Source organism: Zeugodacus cucurbitae, chromosome 4 (assembly GCF_028554725.1).
Source record: "Zeugodacus cucurbitae isolate PBARC_wt_2022May chromosome 4, idZeuCucr1.2, whole genome shotgun sequence".
Lineage (NCBI taxonomy): Eukaryota > Metazoa > Arthropoda > Insecta > Diptera > Tephritidae > Zeugodacus > Zeugodacus cucurbitae.
This window is the reverse complement of record NC_071669.1, coordinates 17,943,775-17,967,483: the sequence shown is the minus strand read 5'-3', so window position 1 is coordinate 17,967,483 and position 23,709 is coordinate 17,943,775. Positions and strand designations below refer to the sequence as shown.

The 23,709-nt window shown below is 32.1% G+C and overlaps 1 protein-coding gene across 1 annotated transcript; it reads left to right on the top strand.

Moving 5' to 3' along the window:
- Nucleotides 1–13,621: 13,621 nt before the first annotated feature.
- LOC105216074 (uncharacterized) lies at nt 13,622–19,880 on the top strand. The gene is made up of 2 exons (XM_011190355.3): nt 13,622–14,038; nt 18,711–19,880. The coding sequence occupies exons 1-2, from the start codon at nt 13,930–13,932 to the stop codon at nt 18,965–18,967; spliced, it is 366 nt and encodes a 121-aa protein (XP_011188657.1). The 5' UTR covers nt 13,622–13,929; the 3' UTR covers nt 18,968–19,880.
- The last annotated feature ends 3,829 nt before the right edge of the window (nt 19,881–23,709 follow it).

Below are 23,709 nucleotides of genomic sequence, written 5' to 3'. Positions count from 1 at the left end.
CTCCGGCGGGTACTGCATCGAACACTTTCAGGGCTGGAGTGTTTTCGCCCATTCGGACAACATGACCTAGCCAGCGTAGCCGCTATCTTTTTATTCGCTGAACTATGTCAATGTCGTCGTATAACTCGTACAGCTCGTCGTTCCATCGTCTGCGGTATTCGCCGTTGCCAATGTTCCTAGTGTCGTCTCATCTGATGTTGACATCGTCCAAGCTTCTGCACCATAAAACAGGACGGGAATGATAAGCGACTTGTAGAGTTTGATTTTGGTTCGTCGAGAGAGGACTTTACTGTTCAATTGCCTACTCAGTCCAAAGTAGCACCTGTTGGCAAGAGTGATTCTGCGCTGGATTTCGAGGCTGACATTGTTCATGTTGTTGATGCTGGTTCCCAGATATACGAGACTATCTACTACTTCAAAGTTATGGCTGTCAACAGTGACGTGGGAGTCAAGACGCGAGTGCGCTGACTGTTTGATGACAGGAGATATTTCGTCTTGTCCTCATTCACCTCCAGACCCATTCGCTTCGCCTCCTTATCCATGCGGGAAAAAGCAGAACAAACGGCGCGGTTGTTGCTTCCGATGATATCAATATCATCGGCGTACGCCAGGAGCTGTACACTCTTGTAGAAGATTGTACCTTCTCGGTTTAGCTCTGCAGCTCTTATAATTTTTTCCAGCATCAGGTTAAAGAAGTCGCACGATAGTGAGTCACCTTGTCTGAAACCTCGTTTGGTATCAAACGGCTCGGAGAGGTCCTTCCCAATCATGACGGAGCTTTTGGTGTTGCTCAACGTCGACTTACATAGCCGTATTAGTTTTGCGGGGACAAATTCAGACATCGAGACATAAAGGCAGCTCCTTTTCGTGCTGTCGAAAGCAGCTTTAAAATCGACAAAAAAGTGGTGTGTGTCGATCCTCTTTTCACGTGTCTCTTGAAGATTTGGAGCATGGTAAATATCTGATCAGTTGTTGATTTTCCAGGTCTAGAGCCACACTGATAAGGTCCAATCAGTTTGTTGCCGGTGGGCTTAGTCTTTCTTGTGGGATCTCCCTTTTTATGGATTGGGCAGAGCACACTGAGATTCCAATCGTCAGGCATGCTTTCTTCCGACCACATTCTGTTAAGAAGCTGATGCATGCACCTTATCAGTTCATCGCCGCCGTATTTGAATAGCTCTGCCGGTAATCTATCGGCCCCCGCTGCTTTGTTGTTCTTCAAGCGGGTAATTGCTATTCGAATTTCTTCACGGTCGGGCAATGGAACATCTGCTCCATCGTCGTCGATTGGGGAATCGGGTTCGCCATCTCGTGGTGTTGTACTTTCACTGCCATTCAGCAGGTCGGAGAAGTGTTCCCTCCATAATCCCAGTATGCCCTGGACATCTGTTACCAGATCACCACCTTGGTCTCTACATGAGGATGCTCAAGAGTATAGTAAAGACTTTATTAAGCTCACCTTGGCGATAAAAGTCTAGTTCGTTCCGGTTGCATAGAACCAACTATCTCGAGAACGATAAGAAATTATAGAATCCCTAGATAGATAGTGATACCAAAAAAGACCAGTCATTAATAATATTTCATACTACAGATTTCCGGAGATCGGCAGATATTATTCGTAATTTAGCATATATTAGGTTAAAATTACAAAAGATGGAAAGTTTGTATTGGCCTTATAGAGTAGTCTGGCAGATATTTTCCTCGAAAATTGTAGATTATGGTGGATATGTTTCTGTTTAGAATAGATCATGCATATTTATCTTCACTTGATGCATCAAATAAGATCGAGAAGGCATCCAATTTTTCAGTAAATCTCTGGCAGAGACCTCGTTCAACTCATGGCCGGCTTTCTTGAGTAGATTTTTGAGTTTCAGAGGAAGATGCTAGAGGACTTATGTGTTGTATGTCGATGGCAAGTAACTTGACTTTTTATAGATTTCATATTGCAAGGTTTTTTGTTAAGAGTCTTACGGAAAATATTTAATGATCGTAACACTAACCAACCAAGAACGTTGAGCCAATCATTAAGAGCTGTTTCTCTTTCTAAGTGCTCTAAGATCTCACAATTCACACCGAAGGCATTTTCCTCGCGTTATAGATAATGTGGCACCACCTATTTTCCTGTTTTCTTAAATATTTGCAACGGTTTAGAGATTCTCTTTAAAAGAAAATATTTCCACGCACACCAAAATCCACAAACACCAAATTTTTAAACCAAGCACTAACTGTGTAGCTGCTCAGAATCACGTCAAACTGAGCTAACATTCCTTCAATCAAACCAGATTCATCCCATTAAAAAAGAGAAAAAATCTAAATTTTTTGTATAAAATTTGTGCAATTTGTATAACAAATAGTTTTTGTTTTATGGCATCTCTTGTCTTTCTTTTGTACAATTCACGCAAACTTCCTGGTGGTGAATGTGTGTAACAGTTATTGGCTGAATAGACTAGGGGAGAAAAGAAAAAAATAATTCTAGTGAAAGATTTGCGTTTGTTACTTGTTCTTCATCTTCTGCTTCTTCTTCTTCTTTCAAATCAATTTAATTTATGCAGGAATTTATATTTTGTATGGTAACTAGCTGGCGAGTTGGCGACGCGTTGACGCGTCATACTGGCCGTCATAAATTCGTAGCAAATGTCAAAAGATCCATAAAACACATAAATTTCGGTACATTTAGTTTTTTTTTTCAAATTACGGCTACTTTTTCACACATAGAAATGGAGACACAGACACATAGAAACACAAAAAAAAATAAATTTGTCGTAGAATTTTTTTTTTCATACAAAACAACAGGTTTTCCCAACATGCCACACCAAAATTTTAGTTAATGCTTAAACAGTTAGTGATGAGTATATTTGTATGTTCGTAAGTATGAGTTTGTGTTTATATTAGTTTTTAAAGTTATTAGCCAAGCTTGCTAAGTTAGTTAAATTAAAATGTGTTAATTTTATTGATGGCACTGATTTGCTTGCTGCTGTGCGAATAGCTACAATTTATTTGTAGCTGATACTCATGTGAATATATTTATGTATGTATTTAGTAAACTATGTAACAAAATAAAAGCTCCAGCATTGACTTTATGTGAACATCTGATAAGAATTTAATTGTTACATGGCAATGCTTAAAAAAAGTATTTAAATTATTATTAAATATTTTTTCACACCATCGGATGCAAAAATTGTAAATAAAATATATATTTTTTTTAATTTACGCAAGTGGCAACCCTTTTTCAAAATACTTGGAATGATACAACTTTGGAAAATCTTTAATATTGAAACCAAATTTAAACTTATTTTATAATTTGAGTTAATTAAGAAAATAATTTTTAAACAGGTGGCAATCCTACTCTTAGATATTTTCAATTGAGAACTTGTTGAAATTTCCTTTTTTTGATACCCATATCGTAAACTATTTTTTTAGCCTACCCTTAGTTATTTCCAATTGAAAACTTACTTAAATCTTCTTACTTTGATTACCATACAGTGAAATATTTTTAAGAAGGTGGCAGCCCTTCTCATAAATATTTCCAACTGAGAACTTGCTCAAATCTTCTTACTTTGATACCCATATAGGACAAGATTTTTAAACAGGTGGCAACCCCACAATTAGGTATAGCAAGTAATAACAAGCTTTCTTAAACCTCTTTATTTTGAAACCCATATTGGAAATTATTTTTTAAAACAGGTGGCAACCCTACTTTTATATATTTTCAATAGCAAGCTTTCCTAAACCTCTTTATTTTGAAACCCATATTGTAAAATATTTTTAAGCAGGTGGCAACCCTACTCATAGTTATTTTCAATACCATGCTTTCTTAAATCCCTTTATTTTGAAACTCATATTGAACTAAAGAATAGTTTGTAAAGATATGGCAACACCCCTCAACGATATCCTTTATTGTAAGCCAAAATAATAATCTATATAGTAATTGGGGCCAACTTTCCTTAATAAATTTGAACTCTAAGATTTCTAAAACCCACTTATTTTGATATCCAGATTGTAGTGTCGTCTTATTTTAAACAAATTTTGCTACACAATTTCAAACAGGTGGCAACATTCTATCATTAAAATCCATTTTGATCATTTAATACTCCATTTATTCCATCAATACTTTTTGAAAAATATTAACTACTGGAAATTTGTCCATTTAGAAATATTAAACATGTGGCAAGCCGTCTAAATATTTTTTTTTTCTCTGTAAGCTTTCTTAAAGCTCTACAGGGTATATTATTTCTTTATAATTCTTCTTCTATTCTTTTATTAAGGAATTAAAGAGCAAAAAAATATGGAAGGCACCTATAAAACGTAGTTAAAAGCTCATTTATTAGAGAATGGGAAAAGCTTTCATTTTTTTATGAAAGGATTTTGTATGAAATATTTCAATTAAGCGAGAGTTTGAAAGATAAAGAAGGGGTAACTCATTGAATAGTTAGCCAATTCCGAAATATTTAATTTCATTAACGAATTGAAGAGCTTGAAAAGCTCATTTATTACAGAGTTGAAAATCAATTTTTTTGTAAAGAATCTCAAAAAGAGTTTCATAACCAATAATTTCATAAAAAAATTAAGTTCGATTAAAGCTCTTGAAAGTTCATTTATTACAGAGTGGAAAATCATTATATTTTTTAAAGAATCTCAAAAAGAGTGTTTATGATATGATAACACAGGCTAACACATAATTTGCTTCTTTGAATTTATCAACTGATTCTATTTAATTTGGGTTTGTCTCTATCAGCTCTAGTTTTCATGATATAGCTTTTTTACCCTCCACTTAACTTTTGACCTGAAAAAATAAGGTAAAATTATTTTTTTTAATTTTTTCGGGCTGTGTAATCTATCTTATTTCATAAAAAAAAGTTCAAAAAAGCTTTTAAAAGCTCATTTATTACAGAGTGAAATATTACTAATAATCGTAAAAAGAGAAAAGAGAGAGAAGGATAATCTATATTATTTCATAAAAAAAAATTAAGTTGAAAAAAGCTCTTCAAAGCTCAGTTATTTCAGAATAGAAAATCATTATATTTTTTAAAGAATCTCAAAAGAATTAAAGAGCAAAATAATATGGAAGGCACCTATAAAGCTTAGTTAAAAGCTCATTTATTACAAAGTGGAAAAGCTTTCATTTTTCTTACGTAAAGAATTTGTATGATATTCTTCCAATAAGTGAGATTTTGATAGATAAAGAAGGGATAACTCATTGAAGAGTTAGCCAATTCCGATATATTTAATTTCATTAACGAATTGAAGAGCTTGAAAAGCTCTTAAAAGCTCATTTATTACAGTTTTGAAAATCAATTTTTTTGTAAAGAATCTCAAAAAGTGAATCTCAAAGTGGTTATGAAGGATAATCTATCTAAGCTCTTGAAAGTTCAGTTATTTCAGAGTAGAAAATCATTATATTTTTTAAAGGAGCTCAAAATGAGTGGTTATGATATGCTAACCTATCTTACTTCATACAAAAAACTATGTTCAAAAAAAATTTTGAAAGCTCATTTATTACAGAGTGAAAAATTACAGAGTTAAGAATCGTAAAAAGAGTGGTTGTGAAGGATAATCTATATTATTTCAAAAAAATTCATATTAAGTTTAAAAAAAAAGCTCTTGAAAGCTCATTTATAATATAATACAAAAGCATTCCTTTTTTAAGAATTTCAAAACGAGTCTTTATGAAAGATAAACAAGAGGTAAACAAATTTTAGATATTCTGAATTTTTACTTCAACATCATAAAAAGAGCTTTCTAACACTTATAATTTCAGTGATTCCCATAACCTCGATTGCTGAACTTATCTTTTGTAACACAGTGTAATTTTCGCGCGTCACTGCACAGCAGCTGTTGTTTTTTCAGCACTCTAATCAATAAATTATAATTTTTAATCGTTTTTTTTTTTTTTTGTGAAAATATATTATAGTCTGCAATAGTATTTACTAAAACTAAATATTTATAATGTAAACAGAAAAATTTAAATACGAAAACAAACAAAAAGTCATAATAATGTCTGGCGCACGACATTAATGTTTAATTGGCGCCAAAAGTGTTATTGAATACTGATTAGTTTGTTGTAATCTTGAAATTTATGCTGACCGCAAAGGTTAAATAGCGCATTAAATTTGAAAATTAATCAGCGGAAAAATTACAAAAAAATGTCAATAAAAAAAATTTACTACTGAAGGGGTGATGGGGTTTAGAAGAGAGGTGGAAAAGATTTAAAAACAAAAGAATAAGAATGTGATGTCTACAGCATTTTACAAATACATATTTATGATTATAAATGTATATTATATATTCAAATGTACTCTTCATATGCGAAGGGTGCTTTTTTAGAGGAGTAGAACTTTTATTTGTAGCAAAATACCGAAAAGTGAATGGAATGTTAAATATTTCCTCTTATTTATGACATTTAGCGATTGAACTGTTTCTCGAATAAGCTATCGTTGACTCTATCGTACGAAGAACAGCCTATAGTTCAGATTTTACACCACTTTTACAGCATATATGGGTCTGTCTCATCTATATAAGGTAATATGTCAAAATATGATACGATATGAAAATCAGTTATTACTTTGACAGTTCATTTGTCAGCTGTTCTGACAGTTATTCTGACAGCTATATAACCTATCCAAAAGCACACCCTATACATTTGCAATTTGAAATATTCAAACACGCGACTTTGACTTAAATAAATATGTACATTTGTACACAGAAGTCAATATATTCTTTACCTTTTGCATTCCTGTCATTCATCAGATTATTGGTTCAACAGATTTTTATTTATTTATCAAGTGTTTTTTCTTTCGTAAGTCAACGAACTGCTTGTGGTTTCTGAGTATTTTAGTATGTATATTGTTAAATAATATGTAAATATATATTTCGATTATTTGCATTTCAATTTCCTTCAATTAACGCTTGTACCGCAAATATGCGTAGATAATTGCTTTTACACTCTCACTTTTAATCGATTGACATACTCACGATGCTGAATACTTATTTATTTATGAATACTTTATACTTATGTGTGCATATCTACTTACATATATGTATACCTATACTCATTCACTTGTTCACATCTGCATACATATTAACGCTTCGTCATCTTCAAGCGCATGACATTGAGTCATCATTTATTTCAGTAAAACGTGAAGAATTTTAAAAATGTCAAGTGATTATTGACCATTCGTTGCACGATGTGTTATTAATAGCTTCAGTAATTGTTATTGATATTGATATTTATATTTTATTAAAAAAGAAAAAAAGGAGACAGAGAAAAAAATTTATTTTTATTCGGTAGATGGCGCAAATGATAGTACTTAAAGATTTATTCAGCAAAAGAGCAACGGCTTACGGATTTATTCCAAAAGTTCAGCATATTTACAAATTCAAGTAGGTTGTACACCCTTCTAAAGGCTCATAAACTGTAGTACTGTTCGCAATGTCATTATACGATCAGCGATTCGTACCCACTATGATCGAGTTTAGGAAACCGCAACGAACACGTAATATATAGTTACTTACAATGAAAACAATAGATGCACGGATGCATTAGATCTAATTGTGTTGTCCTATATTATGTTACAAAACTAAAACTTGTCTCTTTTTAAACTCAAATTCTAAACTTAGCCTAGACAACAAAGTACTGTTATACACTGCAATCATAAAACCGATTAGCATGTATGGTGGCGTACCACCTGTGCAACCAACATTGATATATTTCAGAGATTTCAATCTATAATGCTTAGAGCAATCACGGATTCACCTTAACGAAAATATCCATAAAGATCTTGATATTCCTGTGGTAAAGAGAATGAGAATGAGATAGAGGGAAACAGAAAGAAATATATTTCTAAACTACGCGAACATTCAAACCCATTGGCTAATGCCTAGGTACTTTCCTGCAATCAAACACGTTTGAAATGAATAGATCTAGCAGCCTACTAGAGAACAACGTTCTACCAATATAGCTCAACCACATTCTTGAGCTTCTTTAGTTGTAAACTGATTTAAGATTTTAATACGTTATACAAAGCATATCCAATAAATAAGGAATATTGAATAAAAAATCTTAAACACTTTCTGGCAACCGTAAATCGACACACAGCTTCAATCAGCTGGAATCTCGTGCGTTATACATTTTTATGGTTATGGTTCCAAGTTCACTGTAGCTTCTTATATCGAAATGAACCCGCGTAAAAAAATTATGAGTGACTATGCTCTAACAGGTCATTGTCCCATCGAAATACAAACTAAAAATCCGGAAGCCAGCTGCAGAGCTGCTTGAAGGAGAGTGAGGTAGAATCTTCCCAACATTTTCTTTTGGAATGCTCCTCCTTTACGAGCTCTTGGATCTCACGTTTTTGTATATCCTCGTGTTAGGTTTTTATTGCATCACAAAGATCTGACCTTAATGGTTTAGTCTTGTCCGAAGATTCAATCTTATTTTGGTAAATCTCTGGGTTCCAAGTACCATTCGATTCATATGCCAAGTATTTCCTCTCGAAAACTCCTAGTGTCGTCTCATCTGATGTTGACATCGTCCAAGCTTCTGCACCATAAAGCAGGACGGGAATGATAAGCGACTTGTAGAGTTTGATGTTGGTTCGTCGAGAGAGGACTTTACTTTTCAATTGCCTACTCAGTCCAAAGTAACACATGTTGGCAAAAGTGATTCTGCGTTGTATTTCGAGGCTGACATTGTTGGTGTTCTCGATGCTGGTTCCCAGATATACGAAATAATCTACGACTTCGAAGTTATGACTGTCAACATTGACGTGGGAGCCAAGACACTTGCTTGTTGACAGGAGATATTTCGTCTTGTACTCATTCACCTCCAGACCCATTCGTTCCGCCTTCTTATCCATGTGGGATGATATCAATATCATCGGAGTACGTCAGGAGCTGGACACTCTTATAGAAGATTGTACCTTCTCTATTTAGCTCTGCAGCTCGTATAATTTTTTCCAGCATCAAGTTAAAGAAGTCACACGATAGTGAGTCACCTTGTCTGAAACCTCGTTTGGTATCGAACGGCTCGGAGAGGACCTTCCCAATCATTACGGAGCTTTTGGTGTTGCTCAACGTCAACTTACATAGCCGTATTAGTTTTGCGGGGATACCAAATTCAGACATTGCGGCGTAAAGGCAGCTGCTTTTCGTGCTGTCGAAAGCATCTTTAAAATCGACAAAAAGGTGGTGTGTGTCGATACTCTTTTCACGGGTCTTCTCCAAGATTTGGCGCATGGTGAATATCTGGTCCATGGTGGACTTTCCAGGTCTAAAGCCACATTGATAAGGTCCAATCAGTATTTTGACGATGGGCTTTAGTCTTTCACACAGTACGCTCGATAGAACCTTATAGGCGATATTTAGAAGGCGTATCCCGCGGTAATTGGCGCAGATTGTGGGATCTCCCTTTTTATGGATTGGGCAGAGCACACTGAGATTCCAATCGTCAGGCATGCTTTCTTTCGATCATATTCTGCAAAGAAGCTGATGCATGCACCTTATCAGTTCTTCGCCGCCGTATTTGAATAGCTCGGCAGGTAATCTATCGGCCCCGCCGCTTTGTTGTTCTTCAGGCGAGTGAAAGATACTTCAGAGAAAATGGAATAGAATATCGTTCGTCAAGTTTTCACGCAAAGATATTATTTTTAGAAGTCGACCTGTGGGACAATAATATAAATATGTGAGTTTTAATAAGGTTTCTATTACAAATATATCGGTAGATGCTTTAAAGGTTCTCTTCCCATTTGTGAGGAGGCATTATTGGACAAACGGAATGTTCTGAATATTTTAAACCGACTTTGAGAGGCTGAGAAAGCTAAAAGAAATCTTCTTTTAAGGGTCGGAATCTCAATGATAGGGTCGACCTATTCTGCCTAGTCTGCGCCAGGCCGAATGCGACAGTCCTCAATAAAATATTGTTCCATGAACGTTTTAGAAGCGCTCTCACTGAATAACTGCTAAAAAAGAGTGGGAGATAAATCTCTAGATTGATTAAAGAAATAGGAAGTGAGAAGCGGCAATTAAGAAGCAGTAAACTACGTTAATACGACAATCGAGGCTATGTAACGTTATCTGTAATATAGAAAAAAGTAGAAACAGTTTTACTAAACATCAAATCTATTTATACACGCTGCAATTAACTCCACACCCATGGCAACTCGTCAGCTTATGCCGCCATCACTGTTAACGCACGTCAACAAATTTGACACCTTCGTTTGTAATATTCAATTAAACAGCCGACTGTATGGCATATTATATGCGTATTAATCGCTCTAATGTCGGTGATTAACAAACCGACTTGATTATAATGGACGATTGCGGCACATCGTAATTGAGTGGGTCGCAACCTGAGGCGGCCATTTATAGGCAGCTTAGTGAAGCTGAGGCGCATTGTGAGCGTGTGAACGTTCGTGTGGGAGCGCAGTAGTGGGGGAGGTGTATAGTCGATAATCTGCTGACGGCGGGCCTGGTGCTGCCTTGTACGCGCACACACACCCACACAAGCCAGTGTGATGCAGCAAAATGAATCAAAATCGCTGTGTAATCGCAACAATGCCTTGTTAAGTCAATATCAAAAGTGATTTCAATGCGTTGCGAGCGCTTGGTGTTTTTGCTAAGAATGGCAATGTTGCTGATCTGAGCAAATGCTTGAAAGGTAATTGATGAAATTATGAAGTTATAATTAAAAATTGCTCTTACAAACAATTTTTTATTTAAATATTAAAGAAAAAAGGAGCTTCAGCAACCTCAAGTATATAATTACCATTTCTTGTGAAAACCCCAAAAAAAAATATAACTGCCAAGTCATAGTGTTGTATCTATTATATGTGGCGAATGCAAATAGTTTTGTGTAAAATGCTGCTGAAGAATCGAGCGTCAAGACAACGCTTAACCGGTTCTAAAGCGTTAGCTCTGGAAATTCGCGTACATTCCACACATAAATTTATGCAACGAAAAAATTTTATCGGAAAAAAATTTGAATTTCTAAAATATCATGCGTGCTGCGATAAATTACAAAGCCTCCGATATGGCCTGCGGTGTGGGTAAGTTTGGCAATTAACATTTTTGAGAGACACATATTGATAAACATGCAAATTTGTTGGAGGAATTCAATTTCAAGTGAGCGAAAAGGGCTTTGAGGTAGTAACTATTTCATTCTAGAGGGCACACGAACATACCTCTAATACCAGAATTGTAATTTTAGATTATGTATTAAGGGTGGGTCGTCATATCGTTCGAAACTTAATATCTTCTAGATGATGTACCTACATCAAAATGTAACTATCCAATTTAATAACATCTTCTATTGGTGCAAGAGCAACCACTAGGTTCCAATGAGAATATAAATGACGATGCTAGATACTAGTTTTCATAGAAGATATCTATTGATGGACTTTAAATGTCGTAGTCGCAAAGCTACTATGAATCAATAACAAAGTCAAAGAATTCATCGAACTAGCGACTGTTCATAAACGAGTATAATGACAAATATTAATATATCACCTTTTCGCACAGGAGTTAATTGATCAATTAAACGGTCTTTGCTCGATTAAAGCGCTGATTTAGATCAATTTACCATTTAAAATTAAAATCTAAAATCTTAATTCCTAATCGAATGCAAATCGAGTTAGAACTGGAATGCAACTCTGCGGATTGTAGTTATTGATGAACTTGTTATGAATAGCAAAAACAATAATGTATAATAGCTGATCATTAATCGAGCAGCCGGCTGTGCGAAAAGCAAAAACTGGTTTATCAATTATAATCTTAATGTACTAAATTTATTGGGCTGTGCGAAAGAACTATTCAATTATCTGTAAACTGAAACATCAAAGTGTTAACATAGCCAAGGTATGAAAGCTTACTAAATATTTGCTGAATGTACTGTATGTAATTGGAGAAAAATTCTTGGGCATTGTCAAGTTTTTAAATAAAAATTCCTATTATCATCTGGAAGTTAGACTTATTTTGAGTTAATACAGACCTCCGTTCCACTGACTTCTCTTTAGACTTGTTACAGGCCTTGTTTAGTATGACTTTTAGTTCCTAAGCTAATATTATGTCCTCAATCCACTTACAGCATATTTTTCAAGGCGAATACATGAATCTTGGGAATATGAAAAGTTAGTGAGGACTACATCTGCCGAAGAAGTTGTGTCAGGATTCTTGCACCCTCTCTCTCTCACTGTGTACTCGACGTTGTTTGTGTCAAAGCATAGGTATTTTTGTACGCTTTTGAAAGCGAAATGTCCAAAATCCTAAAGATGAGATACAAATATTTCGGTCTGACTCATTTCTCTATGAGAATATGTCTTACTCTCTCTCTCGTTGATTCATAAATTCAATGACCCCAAAAAATATTTCTCCCTCTAATCAATTAAAATGCTCTCTTAAAAGCTATATCAGAAGATTCAATTTAATTTTTTTCCAAGCTTTTCTTCCTTATACCATTTGATTTCTCTCATTTGAGCTCAGAAACTATATATCTTTTTCTTCCCTAAACTATCTATACTGCTCTCTGGAAGCGTGATTTGTATCCTATTGAATTTAGTTTCCTGTTCGACATTAATTTCTATTAAATTGGGGAATTATTCCACGATTCAGAGAGTAGGAGTGAGAATCGTAAAATGATTATTTAGACATTCTGATGCCATTGTAGGTTTTTAATGACAATTTTACATCCTCAATAGCTTCATTTTTTTCTTGTTAAAGTAAATATTTAAACAGATTTCCATAAACTGAATATCTTGCTGACTTGAAAGATTACTCAAATCTCCTGAAATATCAATATTTATATCAAAACGTTGTTGCTATTTAGAATTAGTAGCAAAATTCATTAAAGTCCAGGAGCTGACCGCAAAAAGTGTATGAGTCACTCTAGAACTTAAGTTTTGATGTAAACAACCTTCTTTTAGGTGCTGATGTAGACAGACATTGCCTTCATTAAATATGCTCCAAAATTATATAACTTGTTATTTTATTCTAAAAAAAATAAATATATTTTTTATGTAATTTTATAGCCGCACGGCAGACTGATTTGCTTATCTCTACGCCTTTTACATAATACATTATATATAGACACACGTATATAGAAATCTATATACAAATAGTGTCTTATCTGTAAGCTAAGCAAATACATTTTCGTCAGAACTTCTACATTTATTTTTTGCTTGTAGCTCATTTCTTTTGTATTACTTTTTTAATTTTTTTGGTTTAATTTTTTTTGTATTTTATTTTTTTGTTCTTCATCGGCACTGCTGGAATTTTGTTTACCAACGCTCATCAACAAGAGCACGTCACAAATTGTGCTGATTAGTTTTTTTCTTCAGCCACATTTTTTGCTCAATACATATATTTGTTGTATTTTTTTGTAATTTTTTTTTGCCATTTCTTCCAACTCCTTACCCGCTCTACACTCGTTCAGCCGCTGGAGCGTCGCAACGTGCTCGCTTACGTGCAAAATACAAGTCTGCGTATGGGGCTCGCTTTGCCGGCGCGTTGTGAGTTAATAAACAAAATAAAATAATAAACAACAACAATAATAACAATAACAACAACTAAGCATTAGCGCTGAAGTCCACAGCAGAGAGCGCGACAGCATTTGATTTAAATATGAGCGTTGGCTCAGTGTGAAATTCAGTTGAAAACTCGATCTCAACGTGAACAGATCAACAACAAGCTCCAATATAAAGTCAAAATTAGCCCTCAAAGCTAGAAATTTAACAAGGCAAATTTTACAGCAACTAAAAGTCAATCAAATTGTGTGTTTAAATTTAACAAAAGCAAAGAAATATTTGTTTGGCTGTAAGAAAGATACATTTGAATTGCAAGAACTATTTGAAATTTGTGTGCGTTTAAAAAGCATTCGCTAGAAAATAATTTGAAAAAAATATTTTTACAACAACTACTAAATACAACAAAAATAAAAAAATGTGCTCACTAAAAGTGTGTTTAGTCTTCATTGCTGCAGTTATTGCCATCAGCTGCATTAGCAGTACAAATGCTGCTGTCTTCACACAACCCGCTGCCTTCCATCCTGGTAAGTAAAATTGAATTTAAACAAAAAAATAAAAAATAAAAATAAAAATTGAAGAGAAGTGTTTAAAATGTAGTGCAAATTAGTATATACGTGTGTGTTATAGTTTTTGTAAACAAATTCTAAAATTTATTTGAAAAAAAAAGATTATCGACTTAGTCACTTTTTGCTTTTAAGTAAAAAAACTTAAAAATATGCATAAAAAATATAGCATAGTTGTTTCTAATAGTTTTAGTAAACATATTTGTGATTTTTTTGGAAAAAATAGAATATCGACTTAGTCACTTTTTGCGTTAAAGCGCTGATTTTTTTAAATTATTAATAAAATGTAATGCATAGTAGCGTAGAAGTGTTTTTAAGTGTCTTTCAAATGTATTTGTGCATTTTATTGCAAAAAAATAATATTGACTTAGACACTTTTTGCAATTAAGCGCTGAATTACTGCGTATAAATACATTTTTTATGTTGTTTGTCAAAAATGCTGCTCTACTTATGAAAAAGTGCTGCCGAAAAGCACTCAATAACACTAAAAGAACAACAAAGATAACAATAACAATAAACAAATTATGTGAAAAATATATAGCGATGTTTCAAAGTCCACATATTTTATATAAAAAAAATATATATATTTTTTTTGTTTTCGTAAGCTTTTCTATTATTTTTGTGCCTCTTAACTTGCTTGTTTTAATTACAATTATGTTCTTTTTAACGACATTAATAATGCTTTAGCGTAGGCAGGTTCGTTGCTTAAGTCTTTTGTATCAAAGCAATTTTTTGTTGATTTTCTTGAGTGAAAAAGTGTAGGTTGCAGAATTATTGTGGTTTAAAGAGCTTCAAATTTGAAGCAAAGATGTAAACAAATAATAAAAAAAAATTTAAAAAAAAATTAAAAAAAAAATTATAAAAAAATTATAAAAAAATAAAAAAATTACAAAAATTATAATAAAAAAAATGTAAATACTCAAAAAGCAAAAAAAATAAAATAAATAAAGCTGAAGATATAAAAAAAAAAAATTAAAAAAGCTAAAAATATATATTTTATTTTTTTACATTTTTTTAATTTATTCAAAAAATATCTTCAAAACATACCGGTAAATTTTAAAATAACCACATTTTTTTCTCACACTCAAGCAGTTTTCCTTGACACACTCAACAATTTTGTGTACAAAACCACTTTTGTAAATTATACCAATTCTACCGGCATAACATGCGCTCTCTACGCGCATCCTTGACTTTCAATTTTTTTCCAACAATATTTACCGGTGTCATACTTTTAATCAACATTTCTAAAGCGCCAATCAATTATTTTTATGCGTTTTTAATCAAAACGTAAATTTACCGGTTTTTTGCTGTTGACCAAGCAGCGATAAAAAATGCCAAAAAATAGCCCAAAAAAGTTAAAAAAAAAAATCCCAAAAATCTAAATACAAAATTCGAAAAAATCTAAAAAAAATTCTAACAAAAATTCCCCAAAAAAAATTTGATAAAAAAATCGAAAAATAATCGTAAAAAAAATCTATAAATTAAATAATCAACGTGACTGTGCGCCAATATTCTAATACACTCAATTATAAAAGCAGTTTCAGAAAAAAAAACCCAAAGCGCGACCTCATTCCAAATGGAACGGAACTGAATTTCGCAAAATTCCCGCTTCAAAGCGGTTTTATGCACTGAATCATTGCCCGCAGCGATAAATGTGTGTTTGCTTTTTGGGTAAACCGAAAAATTTGCATTTGACGTCAGTGGATGCCAAAAACAATAACAAAAATAATAACAACAAAAAAATTTAAAAAAAATAGAAAATACATTTTTGCTTATTTATTACTGCAAAAAGCACGCACACACACACCAGCAAATCGTAGTTCATTCCAGACTATTGTCTTGGCTGTAGTAATTGGCGCTGGTAGAGAGCTGACGTCAAAGCGTACAAGTGATAAACCGATAAGCGCGCAAACAAGAACCGGTAAAACTACACTTGTGCTCAATAAAAAAAAAAACTAAAAAGACGCAAAAAAACAAAAAAAAAGTGAGCCGAAGAATTCCACTGCCATACAAGTAGAATGTGGCTTAACTTTTACGCGCTTACAATATGCAAAATACGCAGCAATTTTTTTCATTTAATTTTTTTTAAGTTTTTTTTTAATTTTTATTTTTTTAATTTTTTGTTATTGCATTTTATAGTTAACTAATTTGCTAAATATTTAGTTTCTTTTGTTTGTTATTGTTTTTATTGTTATTCATTAGTATTAATGCCTTCATTTTTAAGTCGCAGTAGCAGCGCTCGCTTTGCGTTTAGCATAAAAAACAACAAATTTGTTACGTTATTTCACGATTATAGTTTTTTGTTGTTGCTTTTTAGTGTCTCTCTGTTTTTTGTTAATTATGTTTGTTGTTTTTTTTTTGATCGGTTTTTTGCTAATTTATGCTGCCATGCCTTTCGGCTGCTGCCAACTAGCTACAATAAACTAAATAAATATTTTTATGGCGACAGCGCGACGCCTGGAAGCTGAAGGTCGTTTGGCAAGGCCTGTTTTTTGTTGTTGTTGTTTTTGTGATTCTTTTTTTTTTCTTACAAATGCCGTAACATATATTGATGGCTGGTTTTTATGGTCGGGAGATTAATTTTTCGGAGACTTTCAACTAATTAAAAATATTTTAATAAAAATATTAGCTTTGGAAGATAAAAATAAAATTATTCAAATTAAAAATAAAAATTTTCAAAAATATTTTAAAATGTATTGAAATTATTTTTTCTTAGAAAAAAAAAATATTTTATACAGAATTAATTTTTTTTATTAATTGTTGCTGTAATTATTGTTTTTAATATTTCATTAAACATTTTCTTTTATATTATTAATAACATTTTTTTTTAATTTTTGAAAAAAAAAATATTTTTTTTTAATTTTTTTTTTTAATTAGTATTTTTGTTCTAATAATCTGCTAAAAGCTTCTGTTTTAAAGCGTTTTTATGTTCATATCAAATTTTATGACCGCCTGCAAATTGTGCGCTCATTGCGCATGCGCAAATTATAAAAATAGCACTGAACTCACACGCCAAATGCGGCAGACGTCTACAGCCTTGTGTCACGTTTTTTGCGTTTCATGAATTTTTTTCGATATTTTTAATTGAGTTTTTTTTTCTAACAGCGCTGTCAATAACGCTGACGTAGCAAGCTATTTTGACACTTTTGCTTAATGAATTTTGTGGCGAATTTAATGATTTTTCTATGTGATGAGTAATCAGTCAGTTATTGATAGAAATGCAAAAATATAATACTTATAAAATAAAAAAAAGGTTTAATAAATATAAATTTTAATTTAAAAAATTAAAATTAAATAAAATAAAATTTAATTAAACTTTCCAAAAATTTTTTAATACAAATTTTTTTTTTTTATTAAAATAAAACAAAATAAAAATTAAATTAAATTTTCCAAATATTTGAAATACTGCAAACTAAAATAACTTTTCAATCTAAATTTCATTGCTATGCATTTAGCTTTTTTTGGAGCAATTTTCTACGCTTTATTTCTATCAAGTTCGTGTCTTAAGTCTTTTGTTCAAACCAAATAATAATTTAAGCAAGTTCGTGTCTTAAGTCTTTTGTTTGATTAAAGCAAACTATAATAGTATTCATGAATGCAATCTTTTAATTAAATTTAATGATTTAATTGGCTTAATAAACGTTTATTTAAGCTTTTGATATAAAAAAGTAGTTATTTTAATAAACAAATCGCTAAAGCTTAGGTTGCTGAACTCATAAATAAAATGATTTAAATTAAGCAGCACCACTAAACCACCTTCAACAACAATCTGATTGTTTGAAGCACTGCAATAAATTGAAATTCAGCTGTAGTTTTTTTATTTTAATTTTTAAAATTTTATTTTTTTTTTAATTATTTTGAAATTTTTTATTATTTTTTTATATTTTTTTTTTAATTTTTATTTCTTTCGATTTTTTTATTTTTATTATTTTTATTTTTTTAATTATTTGTTCTCTCAAAAAATAAAAAGAAAATAAAAATAAAAATTAATTAATTTTTCACACTAGCAAGCTGCATAATTCACACTCTAAAATTGCTTGCAAAACATATATTCCCATTAAATTCCAGCTGTAAGCAACCTTCAAGTAGCAAGTTCGTTGCTTAAGTCTTTTGTTTTTACATGAAAAAAGCGCAAAGGAAGCACTTCCTGCTCAGACACTGAAATATACTGCAACAAAAACAAAAAATTTTGCATATAAGTAATATTTCAATGGCACCCAATGCCATAAACCATAAAAGCAAAAACAACAACAACAACAGCTGTTTAGTATGCAAAATTCGCACGCAAGCAACATGAAGCATTACATGCGTTAACACTGCTTGTTATTATTGTTGTTGTTGCCTTTTTTCATATTATAATTACTTCCTGAACGTTGAGCTGCGCTTAGCCGACAGCAACAGCAAACGGAGCAACAAAAGCGCTATCGAGCCAACGATAATAAATGGCAATGCAATCAATACAAACACACACACATACATATATACTGATTTAAATATATACATACACACATATATATATATATATATATACATATATATATATACACTTCTATATACCAGATATGCATATTCAACGCATGAGTAATAAAACAATTGACTAACTTCCGCTTTTTCCCTCTCTTTCTCTTTGTAGCGCATCCTGGAAAGTGCTTCGACAAGATCACCCGTCGTGCTATGCTGCCGAACAAGGAATACAAGCCGAAAGGCATTTGCGCTGTCATGACATGCGACATATTCCGCCAAACGATCAATATTGAGACGTGCCCGTACGTGGAGATGCCCGGCTGCGAAGAGTTGCCCAGCGATCCCAATTGGGCGTTCCCCAAGTGCTGTGCACAATTCAAGTGTATGGACTTCAAGACCGGCAAGGAGTTCATTGTGTCGGCGTAGGGAGGTCATTAAGCTGAACTAAGCGGCACAATATAACTAAATAAGAATAACAACAAAATAATAATAATAATACTCAAGTGCCGCATGCCACGCGTTGAAGGCCGGGCAGGAAGTATTCCATGCCGAAGGGCTGCACGGATGAAGGGAGCGGAGGCAGGTGTGCGCGTGCGGCGCGAAAACGTGATTTTATGCTTTTACTTACCATTACTACCTTTAAACTACAATTAAAACTGCAAAGTACTATTTTTAAATGTGTGAATCGTCTACGAGGGATGCGTGTCGGCAGCGTGAAAGCGCTTTTCAAAAGCCCTTATACTCATTAAAAAACTTCATTAGTGTGTAAGATTATTTATTGCAAAAAAAAATCAAAAATCAAAAAAACAAAAACAAAACAAATTGTAAATACTCGTCTTCGCCTAAATTGTTTAGAAAAAATATTTTTGTTAATTTTAATTTGTAAAAAAATAATTTTTGTTAATTTTAATTTGTAATTTTCTAATTTTTAATTATGAATTTCTTTAATTTTTTCAAATGTAAAATTATTTTTATTTGCTAAAATGTTAATTTTATTATTAATTTTTTTGTAATAATTTTTTTTTTTAATTTTATTATTTTTTTTGTAATTAATTTTTTTTTATTTTTTAAATTTTTTATTTGTTATTAATTTTCTTAAACTTTAAATCTTTTTATTTTTGTTACTTATCTACCTTTATTTGTATGCCTGTTCGCATGTTTGTTAATAATTATAAGTTAATTATGTAAATTCTTGTAAAAAAAATTCTCAAATCATTAATTATGGGTTAGCGTTCTTGGCTTGCCCATTTACTTTTAGCCTTAAAACTGTATTAATTATAGTATTTATTATATAAGATTTGGAAAAGATGAATTGAAATTAAAAAAAAAAAAACAAAATTTAAATAAAATACAAAATATAAAATTAAAAAAATGAATTTTCATTTAATTTAAAGTTGAAAAAATTACAGCTATTGCAACGGTGCTTAATCAAAGCTTTTCATCAGACAAGACTCGTATTAAAGTTTGGCAATTAAACCAATTATTATGACTGTGGCTTAGTGTTACTGGCCCATCATAACATCTTAGGTCTTAACGAATCGAAGAGAATTTCGTACCAAGCTCGATGGAGTACCTCTTAAAGAAAACTCTAGTCGCTAAAATTGCTAACCATGAGACAATATTTGAAAAATCATGTAAACAAAAAAAATAAATACTTATATAAAAAATTGTGAAAAAATCTCCTGAAAGAATATTTTTTAATTAAATTTCATAAATTCGGCCCACTGCCAGGCTCTTTGCAAAGAAAGGGGATAACCGTCAAGTTTTTGCCTTTTTCTTTTTAACCATAATCTAGTTAAATTAGAGGATAGTTCAAACCTAGAGTTTTTACGGAGATTCAATTAATATGAAGACAAACTCAACCGAAAGTCATAGTATTTTGGTCCAACTTGAAGCTGAGCTAAGCTAAAGTGCGAAAAGTGGTCTGCATAATACAAAAGTGGAGAATTTGGGTTGGAAGGCGAAGAACATCCTGGGCAATCAAAAAGTTTGAGATGAAAATTGGAAAGCATTACTCAAACACAAGAAGACCTTGCAAAAGTGCTTGTGCTTATGAACTTATAAAACCAACGACAACAACTCTTCAAATTAAAGCGACCGACTGCCGAAAACGCCCGGGAACGACAACTTCTGACTACCATTTGCTCCGATCGATGCAGAACGCCCTCACTTGATTACGATTCACATTAGAGCAGGGTGTCGAAAAATGGCTTCATTCACGAATAAAGTTATAGACCTAGATGATGCCTGAACTTGACGGGAATTACAGAAGGTGATGTGGTTTCAATAACGATATCGCTTCCAGAGTATCGTACTGTGAAGCCCACCAAGTGCTGAAGCCGTTGTATTGATACTGCAGGATAAGTACACAAGAGATGTTCCATTGTTTCTTACTCTTGACATGTCATGCATTCTTTCTGTCAGCCCCGTTTTGCAGGCATGCGCCGCCACCAAACTGTGACCAGTGAGTATGCCAACCATGTTCCTACATTTCCTTCTATCGAGCGTCAGTAAGAACTTCGTGTATTTCTGATCTACCGCTTTACACATAACTATTGCGGTTTCGCATCCCGGTAGATCCTTCCCGCTCCCTTTGAACACTCGTAACAAGTTCCTGTCTAGATCATTATATAGGCAGTGCATGGGTATACCTATGTACGTCGATCACGCTTTCAGATGACAGTTTACGCCCCTCTTGGCAATCTCGCCCACTACCTAATTAGATATACTTTTTCTCCATTGCATTGAAAGTAGTAGTCCATGAAACTGAAATAGCGACTGAGTTCAGTTGCTCCTAAAATAGAGTATATATACTCAGGTCTTTCAGGCCCAATTGCGGTTTTTTTTTTAATCAACAGCATTGCTAATGTTTTATAATGTAGTTATTATTAGTGATGTAGAATTAGGATATTCGGTCATCTTTGAAAAATTATCTCCTCCAATTACTTTACTTCTCTCCATCTCTCTATCTCTTTTCCATCAAATACCAATTTCTATTTCATCTTCTTCTTTCTACTGACGTAAAGCATCTCTCCTCCAACTCATAGATCTTTTGTAGTTTTCAATTCAAACTGTTATTTTTTTAACTCTAAGGGATGTGAATCAGGTATCAAATATGTGAATCAGAAGTCTAATATTTTTTATATATTTGTCTATTTCACAAACTGTTGGTTCATTTCCTCCCATCAAAATTATATAAGCTACCAATCATCCACCTTTAAACGCTTTATCATTTCTCCACATCTTCAAATCACATTTAGCGCAAAATCTGCATCCTAAAACCACAAGTCAGCATGATTCAAGCGTATTTCTTAGCCACAGGCAAAATTTATTTCCACGAAGAAATTGCGCACATTCACTTATTTGTATTATACAAATAGCAACAAAAATTAAACTTTGGATGCTTTTGTGGTACAAAGTGCGAAGAAATAGAAATCTATAAAATCAAATTTTAACATGAATTGGCGAAAAATTGTGTTTTTTTGATTGTGGCTAAGGTTATAATTTCAAATGAGTTTAAAGTAAATTGCAGATGAATCAGCAAATTTAATGTTAATTATTGCAGTGTGTGATTTAAAGTAATTTCTATCACTTTTCAAAGAAGTAATTATATTTTTAATTTCTTCGAATTTTTTATTTTCATTAATATTTATTTTTTTAAACAAATACTCTACTTTCATAAATGCTAATCAGTGAAATTCCTGCAAAATGCGTAATCTCTTGTTTGTCAACAGATTTTTGTTTTTTTATTTTAAATTTTTTTTTTGGTTTTTTTTGGACATGATGACGATATTTCGGTCCGTTTTAAATAATTCATTAACCTTTTTGGCAATGCAGATGGCTATAAAAAATCTACGCAGTTTGATTGAATTTAGTTCAATCGATTCGCGAAAGAGTCAAAAAACTCAATGAGCCGCAAAAAACTACTACTAAATGGGTGTGAGTGAACAAAATCATGCGATGCGTAACAAAAAGTTATTTTTGGTGTTGTTTTGCCGCTGAAATATTTTTGTTTACAAACAAAAGTGTGCCTTGTGCCAATTTTTATAAATAAATATTTTTTTTTTTATTTTTTTTTTTTTTGTAATTTAGTCACATCTAACTATATAGTTAACATATGGAATTTCATCAAAACAAAAATTCGCATTAAAAATGTAAAACAAAAAAATCTCAGCAACAGTGAGTCCATAATCTTTGTAGTGGAAATTCCCAAAAACTAAATAACAAATTGTAAAAACAAAACAAAGTTTGAGCAAAACAACAGCATCTTCAAGGAAATATTACAAAATGTAAATGTTATGATGTGTATCTTAAGTTGTCACTCTTGAGCTACTTAGCATTTCAATATACGTAAATCCCTTGACAAAAACAGCTTCATATTTATATATGTAAAATTAGTAACGTCAGTTATGGTGACAAAGTTCAAAGCTTTACGTGTTGTTGCTACAATTTCAGCACAGAAATCGTTTGATATTTAATACGTTTGTGACTTTCACGTTTCCATAAAATATAGACAATTCAGTGGCTTTACGACAAATTTGATCAATAATAACAATTTTCTAGTTATTTATTTCCTCCCAATAAGTTTTCTATAAATTTTATGCAATATTAATTTTTCCCCAAATAGTTAATTAAGTCATTTAGTAAATTTAATACATTAATACCATGTGAAAAAACTCGCTTAATTGAGAGATTTTAACAATTTAGTATCTAGCTTTTCAATCCATAATGGAACTCAATTTACAACATAATTGTGGACTTAGTTAATTATTCAATTAGTATTTAATTTCCAATAAATTGAATATCAATTTACCATACAACCATGTAAATAACTAACTACTTATTGGGAAGTATTTAATTAATAATAAATGGATAAATTACCACAGTACAAAGAACCGAAATATAGCCCATGACGAAAAATAACCAAAACTGAGTCAATTAATCAATTGTCTAGACAATACAATATGAACAATATTTGTTAATTGAACAAGTAAGCACAAGTAAGAATATGTACGCAATTAAATCTGAAATTAATTTAAATTTACCACGTAATTGTATAATTAATTAATTATTCAATTAGTATTTAATTGAAAATAAGTTGTAACTCAATTTACCATACAATGAAGCGATAAATTAATTGTCTAATAAGAATTTAATTGATAATAACT

Coding starts and splice junctions, on each gene's coding strand:
- LOC105216074 (XM_011190355.3), top strand. CDS start 13,930: ATGTGCTCACTAAAAGTGTGTTTAGTCTTCATTGCTGCAGTTATTGCC. Junction 14,039..18,710: donor ACCCGCTGCCTTCCATCCTG/GTAAGTAAAATT, acceptor TTCTCTTTGTAG/CGCATCCTGGAAAGTGCTTC.